The sequence below is a fragment of the Felis catus genome, chromosome B1 (genome assembly GCF_018350175.1).
Source record: "Felis catus isolate Fca126 chromosome B1, F.catus_Fca126_mat1.0, whole genome shotgun sequence".
In the NCBI taxonomy this organism is placed as follows: Eukaryota; Metazoa; Chordata; class Mammalia; order Carnivora; family Felidae; genus Felis; species Felis catus.
This window is the reverse complement of record NC_058371.1, coordinates 135,633,183-135,653,440: the sequence shown is the minus strand read 5'-3', so window position 1 is coordinate 135,653,440 and position 20,258 is coordinate 135,633,183. Positions and strand designations below refer to the sequence as shown.

The following is a 20,258-nucleotide window of genomic DNA, read 5'->3' as shown; positions in this document are numbered from 1 at the left end:
ATGAAATCCAATTCCAAGTTACTATACACCTTTTGTTGTGACCAAGGTAGACATGGTGGCTATAGCAGACGATGATTTATACATGTTTGTGGTCACACTGGCAGAATGGGGCTCCAAAATAATGCCGTACACCTACTGGTTATCCATGCTTTACAGACAGACACATGGCAGTTTGTCAACTGGTTCAGTATGAAGACAACTACTTTGGAAATTAAGTGTTCACAGAGGAAGACACTCAGGATCCAGGTCTGGAGAGGAGGAATAAGGGAAAATCCTTCCCAGTCTTGGCAAGGAGACAGCAGACTTAGCACAAAGGCCCTGATTCATCTTTATTTTCATTACCATTCATAACTGTAGCACCAAATATCTTTTCTGTTCTCTTCCTTTCCTCCCCCATTTCACCCCAACTTCCTTTCTGAGTATTTTCTTCTTAGAGGTAATCATAATCAGGAAGTGAAATAAACTAGAGCACTCAGGACTCACACCATGGCCTGGTGTGATGTCCCTCTCTCTGCACGCTAGACCATGTGACTTCCAAATAAGATGGGATCTTTCCATCTACCACTGATTATTTTGAAAGCTCATTTAAAAAAAAAATTTTTTTTTAATGTTTATTTTTTTTAATTTTATTTTATTTTTTTTTAATTTATTTTTGGGACAGAGAGAGACAGAGCATGAACGGGGCAGGGGCAGAGAGAGAGGGAGACACAGAATCGGAAGCAGGCTCCAGGCTCCGAGCCATCAGCCCAGAGCCTGATGTGGGGCTCGAACTCACGGACCGCGAGATCGTGACCTGGCTGAAGTCGGACGCTCAACCGACTGCGCCACCCAGGCGCCCCATTGTTTGTTTATTTTTGAGAGACAGAGTGCGAGTAGCAGATGACCAGAGAGACAGGGAGACACAGAATCCGAAGCAGACTCCAGGCTCTGAGCTGTCAGCACCGAGCCTGATGTGGGGCTCGAACTCATGAACTGTGAGATTATGACCTGGGCTGAAGTCGGACGCTTAACTGACTGAGCCACCCAGGAGCCCCTTGAAAGCTCATTTCTAACTGACCTAATTCATGTACTTAGAAGGGAACCAAAGTTTACTACCTGAGGGTTTTAAAAGTAAAAATGTAAAATATATACCAGGGGTAACTTACGTCCTTTTAAAGGGTATCATGACCAACCCATTGGGCCATACTTGTACTTTAAAGGCTTGGGCAGGAGAAATGAATCCACATCCATGAATATAAGTTAAGTTAGTATACTTGTCCTCTCAAAATCGATATGCAAAATCAAAATACTTTTTTGGTTAATTCAGCAAACATTAAATTTTATGCTAAGTACAGGGCACTGTTCTAACAGTTGGGAACTGAGAGATATTTAAGATCATCTCTGTGCTCAAGGGACATACATGTGGGAGCTACTTTTTCAATGGTGCTGTACTGATAAGGTTTTTAAAATCTCTCTAAACTGTGAGGATCATTCACTGAGTAATTTTAAACAGAGTGATGACTCAATTAAATTACTGTTTCTGAAACTGGCTGCAGTATAGAGGACAGAGGGACACCAACCAGCAAATACAAATTAATTAGCACTTAGGAAAACCAAATAGATATTATGAATTAATATCTAAGAAGTTCATCAATGACCTAAACTTTGTAAAAACACCTCCAAGCTAAAACTCTTCTCATCTTCTTGAAATAAGTGCCTGTTGAGAACTTTAAATTACAAAGCAAGTAAAACATTTAAGCAACTGAAGTATCTTTTAATTACTTTTGAAAATGTGTTCCACTTACACAAAAACGATTTGAGATTTACCTCTGAGTCGTAATCTGCAAGGATCCAGGGGAAGACAGGATACTGCATGAGATCATTATAGGATCTGCCAGCCAAAGTGTTCAAGTGCATCAAATACTGGAAGTTGCTGATTTCACCTCTCTTGGGAAAGATAAATAAAAACTCATTTTAGGACAATTATTTCCATTACGTTCACTTAAAAAAATTTTATATGCAAAATAAGAGAGAAGACAGTTTCCTTCTTAACAGATTTTATAACATTTGTTTTCCTAATAAGAAGAGCAAAATATTTTTCATGTACATATCTTATGGATATGTATATCCATATTATGGATATGGATAATAATATGAATGAATGAATAAGTATATGACTTATACTATCTAACTATAAATTATGAATGAAGCTTATATTTTCATTAAGCCTACCTCCCATCTTTGAGTCACAGACTTCTCTCCAACCAAGGTGCTAAGCAACCCAGATCTAAAAGCAAGAAATAATTAAATTGTAGGCCATATCATTTTAAATCTGAGTAATAATAAAGTTGAAAAATTTAACTGGTCCAGAAATTTTTCAAACTATGTAAGACCTATTATTAATGGGTCATGAAATCAGCTAAGTGGATGGTAATCAACATTTTGCATTTTTTTTGTTTTTGTTTTTTTTTTTAACATTTATTTATTTTTGAGAGACAGAGAGAGACCGGGCATGAGCAGGGGAGGAGCAGAGAGAGAGGGAGACACAGAATCTGAAGCAGGCTCCAGGCTCCGAGCTGTCAGCACAGAGCTCAATACAGGGCTTAAACTCACAAACCATGAGATCATGACCTGAGCCGAAGTCGGATGCTTAACCTACTGAGCCACCCAGGTGTCCCTGTAATCAACATTTTGAAATATGAAGTAACATGGAATTAAACTGAAGAAAACAGAAAACTGAAAGACATCACATGCAGTAAGGTAAAGTGCTTGCAGACAATTTTGTTTTAGTATTTGTAACTCAGTTTGTGAGTCCTGGGATGCAATGTAAAGTATATTCTTTTACTAAGGGTTATGGCAAAAGTTCGAAAAACAATGATCTAGCCCAATGGTCTACCTTTTACAATGATCCCTATGTAAACACATTTAAGGACATTAAATTGGAATAATTGAAATAGTATACAACATTCTGTATATACTAGGTGTGTGGCACATTTCCTAAAAGAGATGTTGAAGAGTGAACAGAAAGATGAATATTTTATGACAGGAAAGTCATTGCTATTCAGATCATTTAAAATTATGAACTTTCTTGGATATCAGACTTCCCTAGAATGCTTGGAAAGGGTTTCCTTTCCAAGGTTTAACAGTTTTACAATATTAATAATTAATGATTTGAAGATTGTGAGTTACTCATTGAACTGGTAGGAAAGCACTTAAAAGTATGTATTTTATTGACTGAAAGGAAATTAATGGATTTGTCAACCTTAGTTCTTAAACATATCCAGTTCAACAGTACGGCTAACACTTTCCACTTCTAGATAAGTTCTTCCTATCATGCAAATTGAATGTACAGAAATTCTCCCTGGAAAAAGAGCTATGTCGACTCCTCCACTTTATAAGAAAGGGAACAAGTGAAAAGGTTAATAAAGTTGGAAATGAATTTCTGCTTCTCGCCTTTGGGCTTTTAAAATATCTTTAAGAACTGCCAACTTGGCACAGAAAGTAGCAAGAACAATGAAATAAGTTGAAGATTATCTAAGCAGGTAAAAGTATTGGCAATTTAATTACACATAGAAAAAAAGGCTCAATGTGCTGTAACCAGGCCTTTTAGTTCCTGTTATTTATCTTAGTAACAACACCAATGATCAGGAACAGAACATGATCTGGGCTTAACAGCAGCACATTTTTACCATTTGTATTTGCTAAACAGCTAAAGAAAAAGAAAAGCAACAACTTAAAAGAGAAACATACAAACTTAATATAGTTAGATGCACACAGACTGGAATCAAATTTTATTTATGAATTATAGAATCCCCAGTAAAGTCTGAAGTCACTTTCTTTCAAGCTGCATTCATTTGTAGCCCCAAAACATTGCTTCTTTTCCAATGGATTATAAAGGGCTACCAGTTCCTGAGTGACTAAATGGAGCTGGGTAGTTGGATTTTTAAAATGGCTGTATCATCCACAAGGACTTTCTAAGATTAAAAGCAGCTAAAATGAGCATAAGGAAGTTTAAATTTAAATTGTTAAAAAAATTAAGAGGACAACTGGGCAATTTGCTGTAACAAATATAGCAAGCAAAGGAGTAATATATTATTATAAAAAAAAAACCCATACAAATTGATAATAAGAACTCAGAGAAAAGGTTAAGTAGACTTCTTGTAGTGATCATTTCTCACTTTACACAAATATCATATCATTATGGTGTATACGTGAAACTACTATAATTGTGTGTCAATTATATCCCAATTAAAAACGATCAAATCTCTATCAATACTGCCAACAGAAAAGAATTCAGGAAAAAAAAAATAGGCAAAGTTATGGATAATTCGCAAATGGTGATTTTAAAATTAAAAAAAAAATTAATGTTTATTCATTTTTGAGACACAGAGACAGAGCATAAGCAGGGAAGGGGCAGAGAGAGGGAGACACAGAATCTGAAGCAGCCTCCAGGATGCAGGGCTCAAACTCACTAACTGCGAGATCATGACCTGAGCCGAAGTCGGATGCTCAACTGACTGAGCCACCCAGGCGCCCCTAACAAATGGTGATTTGATTTGATTTGATTTATTTATTTTTTTCAACGTTTATTTATTTTTGGGACAGAGAGAGACAGAGCATGAACGGGAGAGGGGCAGAGAGACAGGGAGACACAGAATTGGAAACAGGCTCCAGGCTCTGAGCCATCAGCCCAGAGCCCCACGCGGGGCTCAAACTCCCGGACCGCGAGATCGTGACCTGCCTGAAGTCGGACGCTTAACTGACTGCGCCACCCAGGCGCCCCACAAATGGTGATTTTAAATGGCTAACAAACATATTATAAAACTCAAGATTACTGAAATAAAAGAAATGCGCGTTGAAAAATTGAGAAAGCATTTTATAAAATTAGTAAAAATGAAAAGATAAATATAAAAAACTGGCAAGCATCTGTGAGAAAAGTAACCTTATCCACTAAAGGTGGAATATAAATATGTATAATTTTTATGGAAATCAAGTTGATTTTGTGTACCGAAAGCCTTAAAATTCATACCTCCCTCTTTTTTTAACTAAGGGGACTTTACCCTAAAAAAATAATGAGCAATCACACTTGAACTATTAGAATAAGGAAACCAGAGAAAGATAAAATATCCAAAAACAAGAGAATGCTTTAGACATACAATAAATACGTAGTCAATAAAAGTAATATTTCTGAAGAATTTTTTAAAAGCAGTGGGAAACGGTTACCTACAACAAAGAATGGAAAAAGCAGAAGAAAAATCTATGTTTATAATAAAAAACTCAATTACGCACATAGGACTATACGCATGCTTAGAAGGCTTGCGGAAATCGACCAAAATTGAGTGCTGATCTGACACGAGTGAGCATGCACACCGTTTCTTTTTCCTTTTAGTTTTCAGTATTTAGTTTTCAGTATTTCCCAGGAGGGGAAAACACTCATTAAAAATATCAACTGCTACTATGCAGATGCACACCGTCCTGATTTCACTATTAAACTAACACAAGCAGCAAACAACCTACCCCTGCTCCACGCTTGTGTTTGGTCGTTGCCCAGACACAGACTCTGAGCTGTCAGTTAGAGACGGCACTACGGCCAAAAACCTGGAAAAGAAAAAACAGCATGTCAAAGTCAGGATCTAATAGGAGACTCAAAAAGGATGATTCATTTAAATCTTAACTGCTGCATTTACCCCTCCACTACCTTTTCAAAGGGAATACACAATAACTGGAATACTCTGTTACAAAGCCAAATACAAAGGGCTGCAGCAAAATCTATCATTTTGGATTTTAAACATGCTGTCACATTACTGGAAGAAAAGCCTTCTGACACTGATTCACAGAAAGGGACTCAACTTAGTGAAGTCCTAAAAAGTGATTAACAGCTAAATATTCATATGGCAGCAAGTAACAATGACAGCTAAACAAATGACAGAACAGGGACAACACTAAACAAGTGAAGATACATACCAGATGAGCAACTTTATGTGACACACATGTTTTTCAGAGTTACTTACAATGTCGATAGAAGTATTTTATTTATTATTTATTTATTTATGTTTATTTTGAGGGAGGGAGGGAGGGGCAGAGGGAGAGGGGGAGAGAGAGAATCCCAAGCAGGCTCCGTGCTGTCAGCGCAGACCCTGATGGGGGCTCAATCCCACAAACCATGAGATCATGACCTGAGCCAAAATCAAGAGCCAGACGCTTAACCAACTGAGCCACCCAGGCGCCCGCACCATACATATTTTAAAGGCAGAAGAGGGTTATGGGAAAATTCTTAGAATGGATGTGGACCCTAAACTTGGTATATACACAGAAATTTCTCAGAGAAAAACAAACTCATCTTCTTGTAACAGCTGCTAACTATGAAGAGCAAATAATTTCTTAGTGTTGAAAACAACATTGCCTGTAGAAGTGAATGAGACAGATAACTAAAATTTCAGCCATTTGATTAGCTCTTCCCATATGTAAAAGGAATTGTGGATTACCAATCACCATCTACACCCACTTTAAGAACCACCCTCATCCCCAGGGCCCACAGGTAATATTACTATACTGCAATGATAGGCTATGTTGCTTGGCATCAGACATTCCTCACAGAAGTAATGTGAAATATATAACTTCCCTTATTAGAGGGCTTGCTAGGATCTACACCACCCTTCAAACAGTTTAGAGAAGGTCTCTTATATCTGAGATCAGTTCATAAAAGCCTTTCTCTTCATATATCCAACAGAAATATTTTCCAGCACCATGTATATACATAATGCTTTTGAAAAGGTAAATTTTAGCTTACCAAAAGTAAAATATGATTAGGTTAGATTAACTTTTATTTGGCTATGCTAATTTTTTGAGGATGAAAATATCAGTCTCCCTTGCAAGGCCAGAGAAGGGGTCATATGAATATAATTTCTAAGGCAGCTAAGTCTCTGCACTCAGTAGCAAGGCATGGCATGATCTTCTTTTGTGGTAAATAGGAAAGAAGCCTATTTTGAACCTGAAGTACGATTTTTTTAAATTACTGTTTCATCATCCTTTTACAATGAGAGACGCAGGACTCAATGGTTAAAGTAGCTTTTGATGATATCTGTAGTGACCAGAAAGATGAACAGTATTTCACAACAGAGTAGCATCATTTTAAAAGCTAATTAGAAGAACCATGTTTCCAGAGCTTGGCAAAAATGAAACATTTTTTCAAAGAAGCTAATTTACTGATCTAAATCCTAGACTTCTAAAACTAGCTTATCTGGTACCAGCTTCCTTTCCATTCCTTCCCATGATAGCATTATAAAGTATTCCTAATAAACAATACCTTTGATAGACTTTATTTCTAATTCCTTTCTGAAAAGCAAGGAGGTAATTCCGTCCATCTCCAGAGAAAACTTCCACAGCAATAGGCTGAAATGATCAAAGAGAAAACATTAAGAAACATCACAAAAAAGTTTAGATATTAACTTTCCCACTATGAATATCTATATTGTTAAAGAAGTTAACTTTTTGACTGAAGGACACTTTTAAAGTCATGAATTCCCAGCAGATTAAATTACAAAATAAACAGAGCCAATTTGTCCAGTTCAATTTGTTTCTGAAATCTTTAACAGAATAATGGTAAAATAATTTTAAAACTATAATTTAGGAAAATTACAGTGAAAATGCAATTTTTATATTAAAACATATATTTATATAAACATATATTTATATGTTTGCATATTTACATAGTTATATGTTGATTTGGATGCTACAGGGAAAGCTGTGAGAACAAAGATATCACTCAGGTTTTGTTAAAAAAAACATGTAATATACAGAGTTGTGCACCCATGTGACATGAGTTTGCCTATCATAAAATCATCTAAGGAAACACTGTAAGGGATAGTGTGGATCCTATAAAGGGTTTTCATGGCAAGTATGGGTTTTAAAGTATCCTCTGAATAGGAGTGCCTGGGTGGCTCAGTCAGTTAAGCATCTGACTTCGGCTTGGATCGTGATCTCACAGCTGTGAGTCTGAGCCCCACATCAGGCTCTGTGCTGACAGCTCAGAGCCTGAAGCCTGCTTCAGATTCTGTGTCTCTCTGTCTCTCTGCCCCTCCCTGCTTGTGCTCTCTCTCTCTCCAAATAAATACACATAAAAAAAACATTCTTTTTAAATAAAATAAAACATCCTCTAAATAAAGGAACATGACAAAATGTTCGGTACTACTAAAACAACCCACCTGCAGGAGATACCGCCTTTTATGTACTTCCTTGATATCTTCATATGCAAAAATGCTGCATGTTCTTTTGAGTTGACTGGGACCTTGCCTGGCTCCTCTGGGGATAATTGGCTCATGCATACTATAGGCAGGCAAGAGAAACAAAGATAAACAAAACACAGCAAGAGATAAATTCACTGTTCAACAAAGGGTATGTTATTTTTAACATGTGAATAGGAGCAGGCAACAATATATCAGAATACTGATATATGTTTAAGTTATATTTAAACATATTTAACAAAAAAGCATGTTTAAGAGAATAATGTATCCACTGCTCAGTGTACAAAGAACCCTCTTTGATGATATAATTTTAAAAATCCCATGTTACAACTTATCTAACAGGCACAGCTGGTACAGCGTGTAGTCCCCCATAGTTTTAGAGGCCCAAGAAAAAGTTTTAATTTTTTTTAATTGAAAGAAAAAAATTACACTTTTTGGTAGAAGAAAATGGTTTAATGTATAATATTAATATATTCATCTTTAAAGCAATAGCCACAAAATATAATTTTTAGTATTTTCATATGCAGCCAGGGGCCCATGAATGTGGCCCTGATTGTTGCTGACAGTAATTATCTGAAACATCTAGGAATGGATCGCAGAGGCTGTGTCTACATTCGACAGTGTTAGGTATTCAAAATGTTAAAGAGAGAAGAACATGCTGACTAAGCTTTAAGATTTTTGTGCTCCTTCTGGCTTTGTCTGTCTTCTGGGTTTCTGTTATCCACTGTCATCCCATCACAGGACTGGCAGAAGAAAAGGAAGACAGACAAAACTCACTTTATTCCTGCCTGTGCTTTTGTCACACTGCTTCAAGGCGCAGAGGACATGGCCGCTCTTCCATTTGTTAGAGTACTATGAAGCCACCTGCATTTCCTCTACAACTGTGTCTGCACTAAAATTAAAAAAGGACAATTTGCAAATTCTAAAGTTTATACACAGAATAATACAAGGAATTTGGGGTCTACTGCTATGAATGCAGAACAATTCATTTTATTTAATTTTCATTTTGATAAATAAGACAAGTGTTTTCTTACCTTCAAATAACTATTCCCCTTTGTGAATATTTAATGACAAATGCACACAAACTGAAAGATAATGTTACTCAGAACACAAGTTTTGGATTAAAACAACACTATGTAAATACATATTGTTTTCTCAAGATAGCTGTACTGTACTGTGTCTCTTCATTCATTTACTTACTTTGGAGGTAAGGTTTCAATATCTCTTATTTCCCTGGTTGCTGTCATTGTAAATCCATCAATCACATAAAAATGCTCTTTACCAAAAAGAAGTAGCCCCTCACTTGTATCTAGGCCCTGGACCCGAGCACAGCGGTACATGTGTTGAATCTATAAAGAAAACCATAAACATTCATTAAGAGAGTTAAAAAAAAAATCCAACAACCCTGATAATTTCTTTTTTGATATAACTGAAACAAAATGTTTTGAAAATATGGATTTAGTGGGCAAACAGGATTTTACCGAGATGCACTGTTACGGTTTCCCCGGAGTTAAGCACATTAAACCTGAGTTTAAGCATGTTAAAAAGAATCAGCTAAAACTGCAATCTGATTTGCACTTGAGTTCAGTAAAAGGAGACAACCATTTAACTCACATCCAACACCTATCCATCCAATCCACTTCTCCCACTATCCACAGAGTACTCACCGTGTGCCAGGGACATGTGTACTAGGTTCTAGGAGCGATGAACAAGTTAGACAAGGAAGGAGACAGAGACAATAAACTTGTCAGAAAAAAAAAGAGAATTGAGGTAAGGAGATTAGGATTGTGCCCTTTGTGAGTCAAGAGTGCAAAAGGTCTGTTGATCCCGACAATCCTGAGTGAATCCCCCCAGTCCTGACACTTAGTTGTGGATTTAGCCAACTTTCTTAATTTCTCTGGGCCTCTCTGTCTGCATTAGTGAATTTCAAATCAACACTGGCTTGTTGTGAGAGTTACAGAGATAACATATGTAATCGTGTTAGAGACTGTTGGTGATCTTCTCTTTTATGCAACTCACTTTCGTCTTTTTACACAATATCTCCCGGAATGGGGACTGTGACATTTGTCCCTATTCGCTCCCCACCTGGGGTCCTGCCTGCCTGGCAGACTGCTCTGCCATTGTACAAAGCCAAACTTGGCAGAAGTTGTATTTTCTTCATAGTCAAGAGTTGCTAAATCTCTCAATGTAAGTATTGTTCTCTTTCCAACGGGCAAGATCTAGTTCCTTCTTGCTTAAACTCAGTTCAACATGAGTCAAGGAAAAAATATCAGCAACCAATCTAGAGTCAAACAAATGTCAGTCTGAATATACTTCTTGCACTATTTAAACGTAAATCAATTAGAGCAAAAACTGTACTTAATGAGATTAAAAGTTTGAAAAATGAGTGTTAGAAAACAGATTTTTCTAAAACATGCAAACGTAGTCAATTTTCAACACATCTGAACTACTTTTATAATAAAAATGTAGAATGTTATAGGAAAAAAACCCAATACTTTGAAAATCATTCTATTGTAGTGTAAGATACAAACACAAAAATGTTTTTTGTAAGTGCATAGCTTGGTGAATTTTCAAATGCTAAAAATATGACACAGCCAGCATCCAGATTAAGAAACAGAACATTCCCAAGACTTCAGAAGCCTCTCTTGTGCTTCCTTCAGACCTCATGTACTTCTATAATTACATGATTTTTAAAAATATTTTCATTCAAGATTAATGAAGCCATATATTCAAACAGAATTTTAAAAATCATACCCTAAGTTCTGGTTATACCTTAGTGGGTAAGATTTCAAGGGTTACACTAAGGCCTAATATGAGAGGCAAAAAGACCACATTTTAAAAAGTCAATATTCACAACATGTTTAACTCACTCATTCATTCATTTATTTATTCTTTTATTTACTCAACTAATCACTTCTTCCTGCAGAAGTTTATTGGGTATCTATTAGGTGACTGGAACTGTGTAAGGCAATGGGGATTGGAGAAGAAACACTGCCTGGCTATAAGGAGCTCCCTGCCTATGGGAAGAGATAGGCACAGGAACATTCATGACATGATAAAGGAGAACGATACATACAAGGCACTGTAAGAGCACAGGGGAGGGGTATCCAGGCAAGCCTGAGCTGGCAAGACAATCAAAGAAAGCCTCCTACATCTGAGTATTAAAGAGATCATGGGAAATGAGATTGTACCAAATGGGAGCCCCCAGGATAGATTATTATGCACGTGATGGAAAGAGGGGCATCTTGGCAGAAAACACAGTGAGTAAAGCACAGAGTAAAGCGCTAGTATTATGGATGTGGTCAACTGTGGGGCACAGAGTGCTGCTTAGAAGCTTATTAGGCTTATAAGGCAGAGTCAGTGAAGTGAGCCTGAACAGGTCAGCAGGGTGTAAGAGGTCAGGAGAGAAGTAAAAAGGTAAGGCGGTCTTCTGTGAGTGAAGGAGATGGGGCTTGAATATAAGCCTGGGGATGATGATACGCATGGCATGGGCTGAAGATGCTTGTACATGGTTAATGGAACTATGGAGGTGTTAAAAAAACAAAACAAAACAAGACCAGATTACTGAGTGGGTTGCGTGCATGGGTTTGAAACAGAAAATTATGGCAATAAGTATAGTCTAATAAAGGGTACAGAGATAGAGTAAACTAGGTATCAATGTTAATACTGTATTTGATGAAGCTTTGTGCTGTTTAGTGTGTTCAGATCGGTCAGAAAATCCTGAAAATGACAGATGTAGAGTACTGAATCCAAAAGGCTGCCTACTATTCACCCTGTATTTCATTTTAGGGGCTAAAATATTTATCTTCTGCCACCAGATAAATACCTATCAGTTAGTCTTGTAAAATGGAAACAAGTCACTTAAATACAATCCTTACTTTTTAGAAGCACAGTACCTTTTCTCCTTCCTCCAACAGGCGCAGTAGGGTAGCATTGTCTGTTTTCTCCTCCTCCTCTATAGAGCTGCCCTCAGCAATCTGGTCTTGTAGTTGCTCCTGGCTCTCCTCATCTCCTCCATCAGGTGCGGATCGAGACCGTTTTAGAGGAGGCTTGACCAGACCTATGGGATAATAACCATGACAGCCATGTGACCTTGCAGGGGCCATTTGGGAAGCAGTTTGGGCTCAGGCAGTCTCTCCCACATATTTCCGAAATGAGGTAACTCTGAAAGGTACAGGGAGGCAGCACAATGCAGTGATTGAAGACATAGGCCCTAAAGTGAAATAGTTATGTGACCCTGGAGAATTATCTATCTGCCTTCTCTGAACTTCAGTTTCCTCATCTATAAAACTGGGACAAAAATACCATCTATCTTAGAGGGCTGTTGGGAGGATTTAATTGCTTATTCATGCTTAGCATCGTATTTAATAGTAAATACTAAATAAGTGTCAGATGATGATAGAGAGCTTAGCATAATTAATAGTAAGAATGGTGTTTCTTATGGACAGGTGTCATTGAGGGGGTATCATAAACAAATGATCAATCACTATCAGAAACAAAATTAAAGACAGCAAGTTATAAATATGATTATAAGAGATCCCACCTACATGGAAGGCCCAATGAGGACTATTTCAAGACTTATGTAACAAGCAGCAATATGGTCATTCATATATGAATCAAGGTGATCAAATCATCACATCATTAAAAAATACAATTCTTTAAAATACAGGACAGGTGACCTAATTTGCAGGTTAAGGAAACATTCTACTGTCTATATTTTGAAAATTTTATTAATAACCACAGGAGGTGACATTAAAATCAATTGATGAGATGCCAAAGTATGAGAAGCACTCAAAATACACTCTAAACCCAACACTTAATTAAATTAATATTCTATACTTGTCCCAAAAAGTCATGGTACACCCACCAATGATAATTGTGCTAAGAATGTTGCAAAAGCTTAAGTCAGCCTTTTAGAATCTTATCCTTTGAGCATGAGTTATCAGAGGTTCTGCTCTGCCTTGAGAAGAACCTTCTTTTTATATATGAAAGAGTATAATAAGTAAGCAAGAGAGATCAAGTCCTGCTGAGAATATCCACAAGGGAGAAAAGCTTTTATATATATATATATATATATATATATATATATATTTTTTTTTTTTTTTTTTTTTTTGAAAGTTAAGTTCTAAGCCCAATGTGAGGCTTGAATTCACAACCCCCATATCAAGAGTCAGATGCTGTACTGACTGAGCCAGCCAGATGCCTCTATAGTTGCATTATTTTTAATAAATCAAAACTTCCAATTCTATGTCTAGCATAATACCATGCACAACAGAGTAGGGACACCAAAATTTGTGGTTTTACCTCCACTGGAGATTAGGAAAATGGGGCCAAGCCAAGTCAAGTGCCAATGACCCAAACACAGGTCATCTGACTAACTCTGAAGTATACCTTAGCTTATATTAAGTAAATTCAGCTTTGGACCCACTTGTGTAACTGTGCTGGGGCAATGTCAAGAAAATTAGAAGACTATAAACCTTGCTCAACTACTACAAGTTTCAAGGATTCTAGGAAAATGTTAGATTACGAAAGGCTTACGAAGTCATAGTCACAATGAGAAGATGAATATTATAACAATAAGAGAGACGGATCACAATTTTTGATGGGGTGTTTTGTTGACGTGGTCATATACTATGTTTTTTAATCAACTGGATCTGAAATTTATTTTTAATTTGAAGTCCTCAATTTATATTCTGAGGCTTTGTTTACAGAATATGTCAAGACTTTTGAATTTATCATGAATCAGAGGCTTAAAGGGGTTAAAACAATGGACCGATTTACTTATTCAATATTGACTGAATCCCCATTTTGCACTGGGCATGTGCCAAAAGTCATTGGTGAGAAGAAAAAGGATCTCTTGCCTCTGAGAAACTTATGTTTAGAAAACATAAAGCAGTGAAAAACACTGAAATTGCTGTAAGAGATATGAGCAAAATGTTCTCGGTGGACAAGGAAGTTGGAAAAGGCTTCAGAGAAGGAGGATTTGAAATCTGACCAGTGTCTTCAAGGTCTGGTGGGGTTTGTTAAGATTTAGATCATGGAAAAGCTGCAGGAAGGGGGGAGGGGGGCACACATATATAAAAGTACAGAATCAAAAAGTCCATGTCTAATTCATCATCTCAGGTATGTTTTACTAAGCTCATAAAGCACAGATCTGGAATAATCTGTCTTAGCTCATAGGAAGAAATTTCTTACCTATTGTCTAACATGCACTAATAATACATTTAGTAGTTGTTTTAATTTTATAAATATTTATTTGGTTATCGAGGCATTGGATTAAAGTGTCAGGTAACACTGAGAGTTCTGCCAAATGCACTAAAAACAAACTATCAGGCCAATAGGCACATTCTATCTATCTGTAGGCAAGAAAGAAGAGCCAGTCTCTTTAGTTCTAATATAGAAATCAATTTTTAAGAAGAGTGAAATTGTAAAATATGAATGGATACTTTTATCTCTAGGGTTGGCCCTACTCTTTGCAGTCGCTCATATTTTCATAAAATTCAAATGTAAGAGACGATCCAAAGTCATTTTTAACTAAATCCAAGAGGAAGGCTGACCTTTGACCTTAGCAATAGTATCTTCGCCATGCTCTGGTTCTTGCTGTGTAGCTTCACCTTCTGAACTCTCCACAATGGCGTCCTGGACAATGGCTGGATTGCCAGAGGCTAGTCGCATGTAGTATTCTTTACTGTCATAACTTACAGCTCTTCTGTATCGAGCAGGTTTCTAAGAAATAACGGAAGAAAAGGATTCAGGTAGTTATTTTCAGAATTAAAATATAAGCTTCCTAGGGAAGGTATGGTGTCAAGACTTCATTATGTGTTACCTTTTTAAAGGGATTTTTGACAGACTATATTTATACACAAAAAATCCATACACTTTTGGGTTAAGTTTCTCTACTTTTAAATTGTATTGGTTTTTAAAACATACATAAGTTAAAAAAACATTATTAGCAGTTTTTCTTCTTGAAATAGAAATAAATCACCTCTAGTCAAATAATGTTTTCATGTTAGTACTGCATGGCCTCACTGTAGTAGATGTATTAGAAAACCTTCTCAGACAGTAAAGAGAACACCCAGTGTTGGAGAGCATCAAGTTGCAAGAGGATGTCTGGTTTGTGAGGAGCCTGGAACTTTGCAAAATAAAGCTAAATAGTCAGGCCTAAAGGCCCATCCATTCAGTTGGAATCATCTGTGCCTGTGTTTATTTCAGATATCTGGAGGTAAAGACTTAGAACTGCACTGTTCTTCCCCATCCCAGTTATCACTAAAATTCTAGAAATTTTAGAGCATTCTGACCCAAGATGGAATCAACCAGCTTTAGGCCAGTTGGTGCTCTTTGGCTGGCCTGCCCCTCCAAGCTGATATGATACATTCAATTTGCTAAAACATTCCTGTTGTTTGTTGTGTAAAAATAACATGATCCATAAGTCTACTAACTGAGTATATTAAGAACATATATAAGTCCATCTTGAAAAAGAAATTTATTACCTAGAAACATTAGAAAAGATATTTTTGGAATACGATTCAAGAGCGTTTCTTTTTCAAAATAATTAATATTTAACCCAAAAATAAAGTCTCCAATTGACCCAGACCTTTTTTCTTAAAAATATAATGGAAAAAATAAGGTCTAAAATGTCCTACAAAACTGTAAAACCACAGGGAGAACATATGTATAGAGGTTCCTCGATTAGAATGAGACCCAGACTTTGGATTAGCAATTAAAAAAAAAAGATGGAGTTTGAATCAAGATTTAAAACCTTCCCTTTCTAAACATTATTTCACTTTTCCTTTCTCATGAATAAGAATAGGTAATTAAAAATATTCCGTTGGCTTACTCTTCAACTCAAGTAGTCAATATATACTTTCCACTATAATGCTTTTTAAAGCAAGACCTTTTTAAACAAATGATTTCCAACTTAAGTGGAAAATAAATGTCCAATTGGAATATTTAGACTTAAATACTGAACCTATTTTGAGATAAAAAAACTACATAACTGAAGCCACAATGCCCTTCTTTTAACTTTAGGTACAGAGTCAGGAGAGCAGCAAGCTAACTGAGGAATGATATGCAATAAATGGAAAGTGAAATATATAACATAGGAAACTATTAAAATGAGGTAAAATAATATTACAATGATGGAAGGACCAATCTGATAAGCAAACTAATAATACTGCAATAGTTTTGAAATGAAAGAAAGGTAGTAAACTTTGTAGTGTACCAATTCTTCTACGTTAAGTATAACAGTGTTATCTTCAACTCAAAATTGTTCTTTTAAAAAGATGAAAGCATAGTTAGTTATGGGCAAGACAATGAGTAGATGGGGGAACATCTACTTGGTTAAGGACTTCAACTTGGAAATATAAGCCTTATTCCCTAAATATTTGGAGGTAGTTTTCTGTGTTCTAAAGAATCACTTTTTTTTTTTTTTTTTTTAACTGAGTAAGGTACTGAATCTTTCTGGAAAAAGAAAATAATTGTTTATTTTTAAACTTATAATTATAGTAAGCTAAAATTTTTTTTAAGTGATCTATGTATATTTTAGTTTTCATTAAAGCCTTCTGGTTGAAAAAATAATTTTTAGAAGAGGATACTTCTTGTATTCTCAAAATACACACTATTTAGTATCTGGAGGAATTAAATGAGTAAATGAAAAAAAAAGTTGAGGGTGTCAGGCTGCCCATTACTAACATGCGTCAGAACTTGTTAGTTCATACGTGAAGCAATACACATTTTGTGGTGAGAGCAGCGAACACTCAACCTGTTAGTGAGCAGCAGACAGGCCCTAGAAAGCTAATTAGAATAAAGCCGAGAAAGACTAGGACATCTCTCAGCACGAATGACACCAACCTTTCAACTCTAAGGAACTTACAAGAACAAATTGAAAGTCAATCTTTTATGTTAGTCTAGTCTACCATGCACTAAAAAAACAAAAACAAAACAAAGAAAACTGCAAGTATTTTGCATTCTCTTATGGTAATTTGTGTTTTACCTTTTGAGGAATGATATCATCAGGTGTCTCGGGCTGTTTACTTGGGACCTCAGACTGAAAACAGGGTATTAAGTATAGACACATCAGAAAAAAAAAAAAAAAACAAAAAAACAAAACAACAACAACATAAAGAACACCACAAAAATAAAATTTTCCTGAGGATTGTATGACATGGAAGACACACTCAAAATTCATGTGATTATCGTTACTATTTTTTAATTATCCAAAGTAGTTTTAAAGTAAAAACTACACTAAAATTCTCAAGGCTAACTGAACAGGACTAACTGAAAAATCACAGACAAAACCTCAGCATAGGCGGCCAATGTCATGGATGATTGACAGGCAAGTCTATATGGCTTCAAAAGGAAAAAAAACAGAAAACTGGATAATAGAATCTAATGCTAGCTATTACCTTCCACCTGCCTTTCACTGTGCTTATCCTTATGTCTGTTTCATAACGGGAGTAACTGGTTTACACCATTATCTCCAAAACCCCACACCACGGAAATCATGAGGTGCTTTCCTCCCCTAAAAGCCCAATGCCCTACTTTCTTTACTACTTTCCCACCTACAACCCCAGAACGGCTGAAAGCAAAAGGGAGACTGGGCCATCAGTCTCCAGGCCAAAAGTTTTGTAAAGAGCACTTCCAAAAATATTAGGTGGCAGCTATATATTTTACTCTCAGAATAAAATCTCAACTAACAAGAAGGCAATTTCTTTTGAGCTGTCGTGTTGGGCTTGTGCATGTAAACATACACGGATAGCTACATACAGACAATAACGCACCCAAGAACTATTCCCAATTTTTCTTCCTTCTTATCTGGAGTTGACTTCTAGTACCTTTCCCCACGGTAAACATGCGTCAGCAAAATGACTTCACAAGGGTTTCTTCCCTAGGCAAAACACACACTGGACTACTGGGCATTCTTTCAAATACTCCACATGGTTTTAATAAATGTTTATCTTTAAAAGCAAACTTTTAAAAGCATACCTTGTAATGAAGAATAATCTTTAAAATATATATCCATGTTCTCTATCTTGGTAAGGGTACTGGCTACACGAGTATAAAATACACACATGTGAATATACAATGGTACTTAAGATTCGTATATCTCAATGTATGTAAAATTTACGCCAATAAAAAAAGAATTATAAACAAAAACTGAATTCTAATTATTGATATGCATGTGGAATATTAAGGGGTGAAGGGTACTGACTCTGCAACTCTCTCTGAAATTCATTAAAAAAGACTAAGATAGATTGCTGGATGTGTGATGGACCAATATAGGAAGATGAACAAATTCCTATTGGCAAATGCAACTTTGATGTCCACTATTTATCACCAACCAGAATGCTGGCAGGGTCTGAAATGCACACGCTTTATTTTCCCTGCAGCATAGGGTACAGTGCCAGTCTAATACATACTTGCTCATTGATCCACTCACTGAGGCTCTTGTTTCACTACAAGGCACAGCATTCAATCAACAGTAAAGAGATATGCTATACCAATAACTTTAATATTATCATACCTCTCTTTTACTAAAAAAAATTATAACTAAATTATAATTGTTTACACAGAAATCTAAAACTTTCAGAATTTCTAGAAAATAATTCTTCAGCCATTTTTCTTCACATTTTTCTATAATGCTGACAATGGCATTTCCTGAATGAGTTGCTTAGTTTCTAGGAATCCTGTGACATCTGTATATTAAACAAAAAATATATGTGACAGCAGCCACAGGAGACTCCCTTAATTAGAAAAGGAAGCTTCTAGTAAGTTGATTACCCTTCTGTCCCAAGCAGCCCGAAATTAATAGGTAGGCAATGGGGTCTTCACCCTGGTGGTAATTGCAAATAATAGAACACTTGTTTGAGATTATTATTCTATGAAAATAAATTCTGTGAAAATAAGGAGACCACAGAATTAAAACCTGGTTTTCGTATCTACATACAATTTTTTTAAAATGGCAAAATATGGAATCTTATTCTCCTTACTTAGGATTCAGAGTAATGACACAATTGCTTAAAAGCCACTGGATTTTATATTTTCATCATATCCTCTGCTCACATCTTAACAACATCTACAACTGACATTACCACCTAAAATACAGAATTACAGGGGCACCGGGGTGGCTCAGTCAGTTGGGTGTCCAACTCGTGATTTCGGCTCAGGTCATAATCTTATGATTTGTGAAATCGAGCCCCAAGTCTGCTTGGGATTCTCTCTCTCTTCCCCCTCCCCCACTCACGAATGCACTTTCTCTCAAAAAAAACTTTAATAAAAAATATAGAATTACAGTGCAATTTAGCATAGCTGTTTTAGTAATGGAAATTATCCCAAAAGGAAAGTCTTTTTTATTTTCATTTTGAGAGAAACAGAGACAGAGACAGTGTGAGTGGGAGGGGCAGAGAGAATCCCAAGCAGGCTCCTAACTGCCAGTTCAAAGCCCAATGTGGGGCTTGAACCCACAAACCGCAAGACCATGACCTGAACCAAAATCAAGTCTGATGATTAAACTACTGAGCCACCCAGATGCCCCCCAAAAGGAAAGTCTTAAACTTCAACAGCTCAGTTCCTACGGGATCCTTTCAAAAGGCTGGAAAGAGGTGTCCGAGTAATTTTGTAGCCCGAAGTTTATACTCCTTTTCTTGTAGAGCCCTCTCCCAAATTATGTAAGTTTTAGGCCCAAATGTCATAATTTGGCTCTAGCCCTTTTTACTAGAAAAGTTTCAGAATTAGGAAAATTCTACAGAATGCTAAATGAGAAAGCAATGGAAAAGTCTATAATTTCAGGAGAAAGAGTGCTGATATGTCCATTCATTCAACACTGATTAAGTTCCTGATACTCTGTTAGCATTAGAGAGACAAAACCTAGCATAGTGTTTCTGTCTGGAAGAAATTCACTGTTCACCAATAATGTCACAAAACCATCAAAGGTTAGAATCTCTTCTTTTTCAAAAGTGATTCAACTTCTGAGGAACTGTCATCCTATATACTCACTATGTCTTACCCTACTACTTACTGGATGCACCTAGAACTTCT

General features: G+C 36.4%; 1 protein-coding gene across 14 annotated transcripts in view; it reads right to left on the bottom strand.

The window, feature by feature from the left end:
* The window catches only part of WDFY3 (WD repeat and FYVE domain containing 3), a 277,594-nt gene that overhangs the window by 31,427 nt on the left and 225,909 nt on the right, over positions 1–20,258 (bottom strand). For 12 of the 14 annotated variants that reach the window (XM_023252964.2, XM_023252963.2, XM_045056143.1 and 9 more), the window contains 9 exons: positions 17,215–17,268; positions 14,780–14,948; positions 12,119–12,282; positions 9,423–9,571; positions 8,184–8,304; positions 7,286–7,371; positions 5,497–5,577; positions 2,212–2,266; positions 1,807–1,926 (listed from right to left, as the gene is read on the bottom strand). In XM_023252964.2, the coding sequence (XP_023108732.1) occupies positions 1,807–1,926; positions 2,212–2,266; positions 5,497–5,577; positions 7,286–7,371; positions 8,184–8,304; positions 9,423–9,571; positions 12,119–12,282; positions 14,780–14,948; positions 17,215–17,268 (999 nt within the window). The remainder of the gene's footprint in view (positions 1–1,806; positions 1,927–2,211; positions 2,267–5,496; positions 5,578–7,285; positions 7,372–8,183; positions 8,305–9,422; positions 9,572–12,118; positions 12,283–14,779; positions 14,949–17,214; positions 17,269–20,258) is intronic. The other 2 variants (XM_045056147.1, XM_045056150.1) reach the window with 1 other exon arrangement.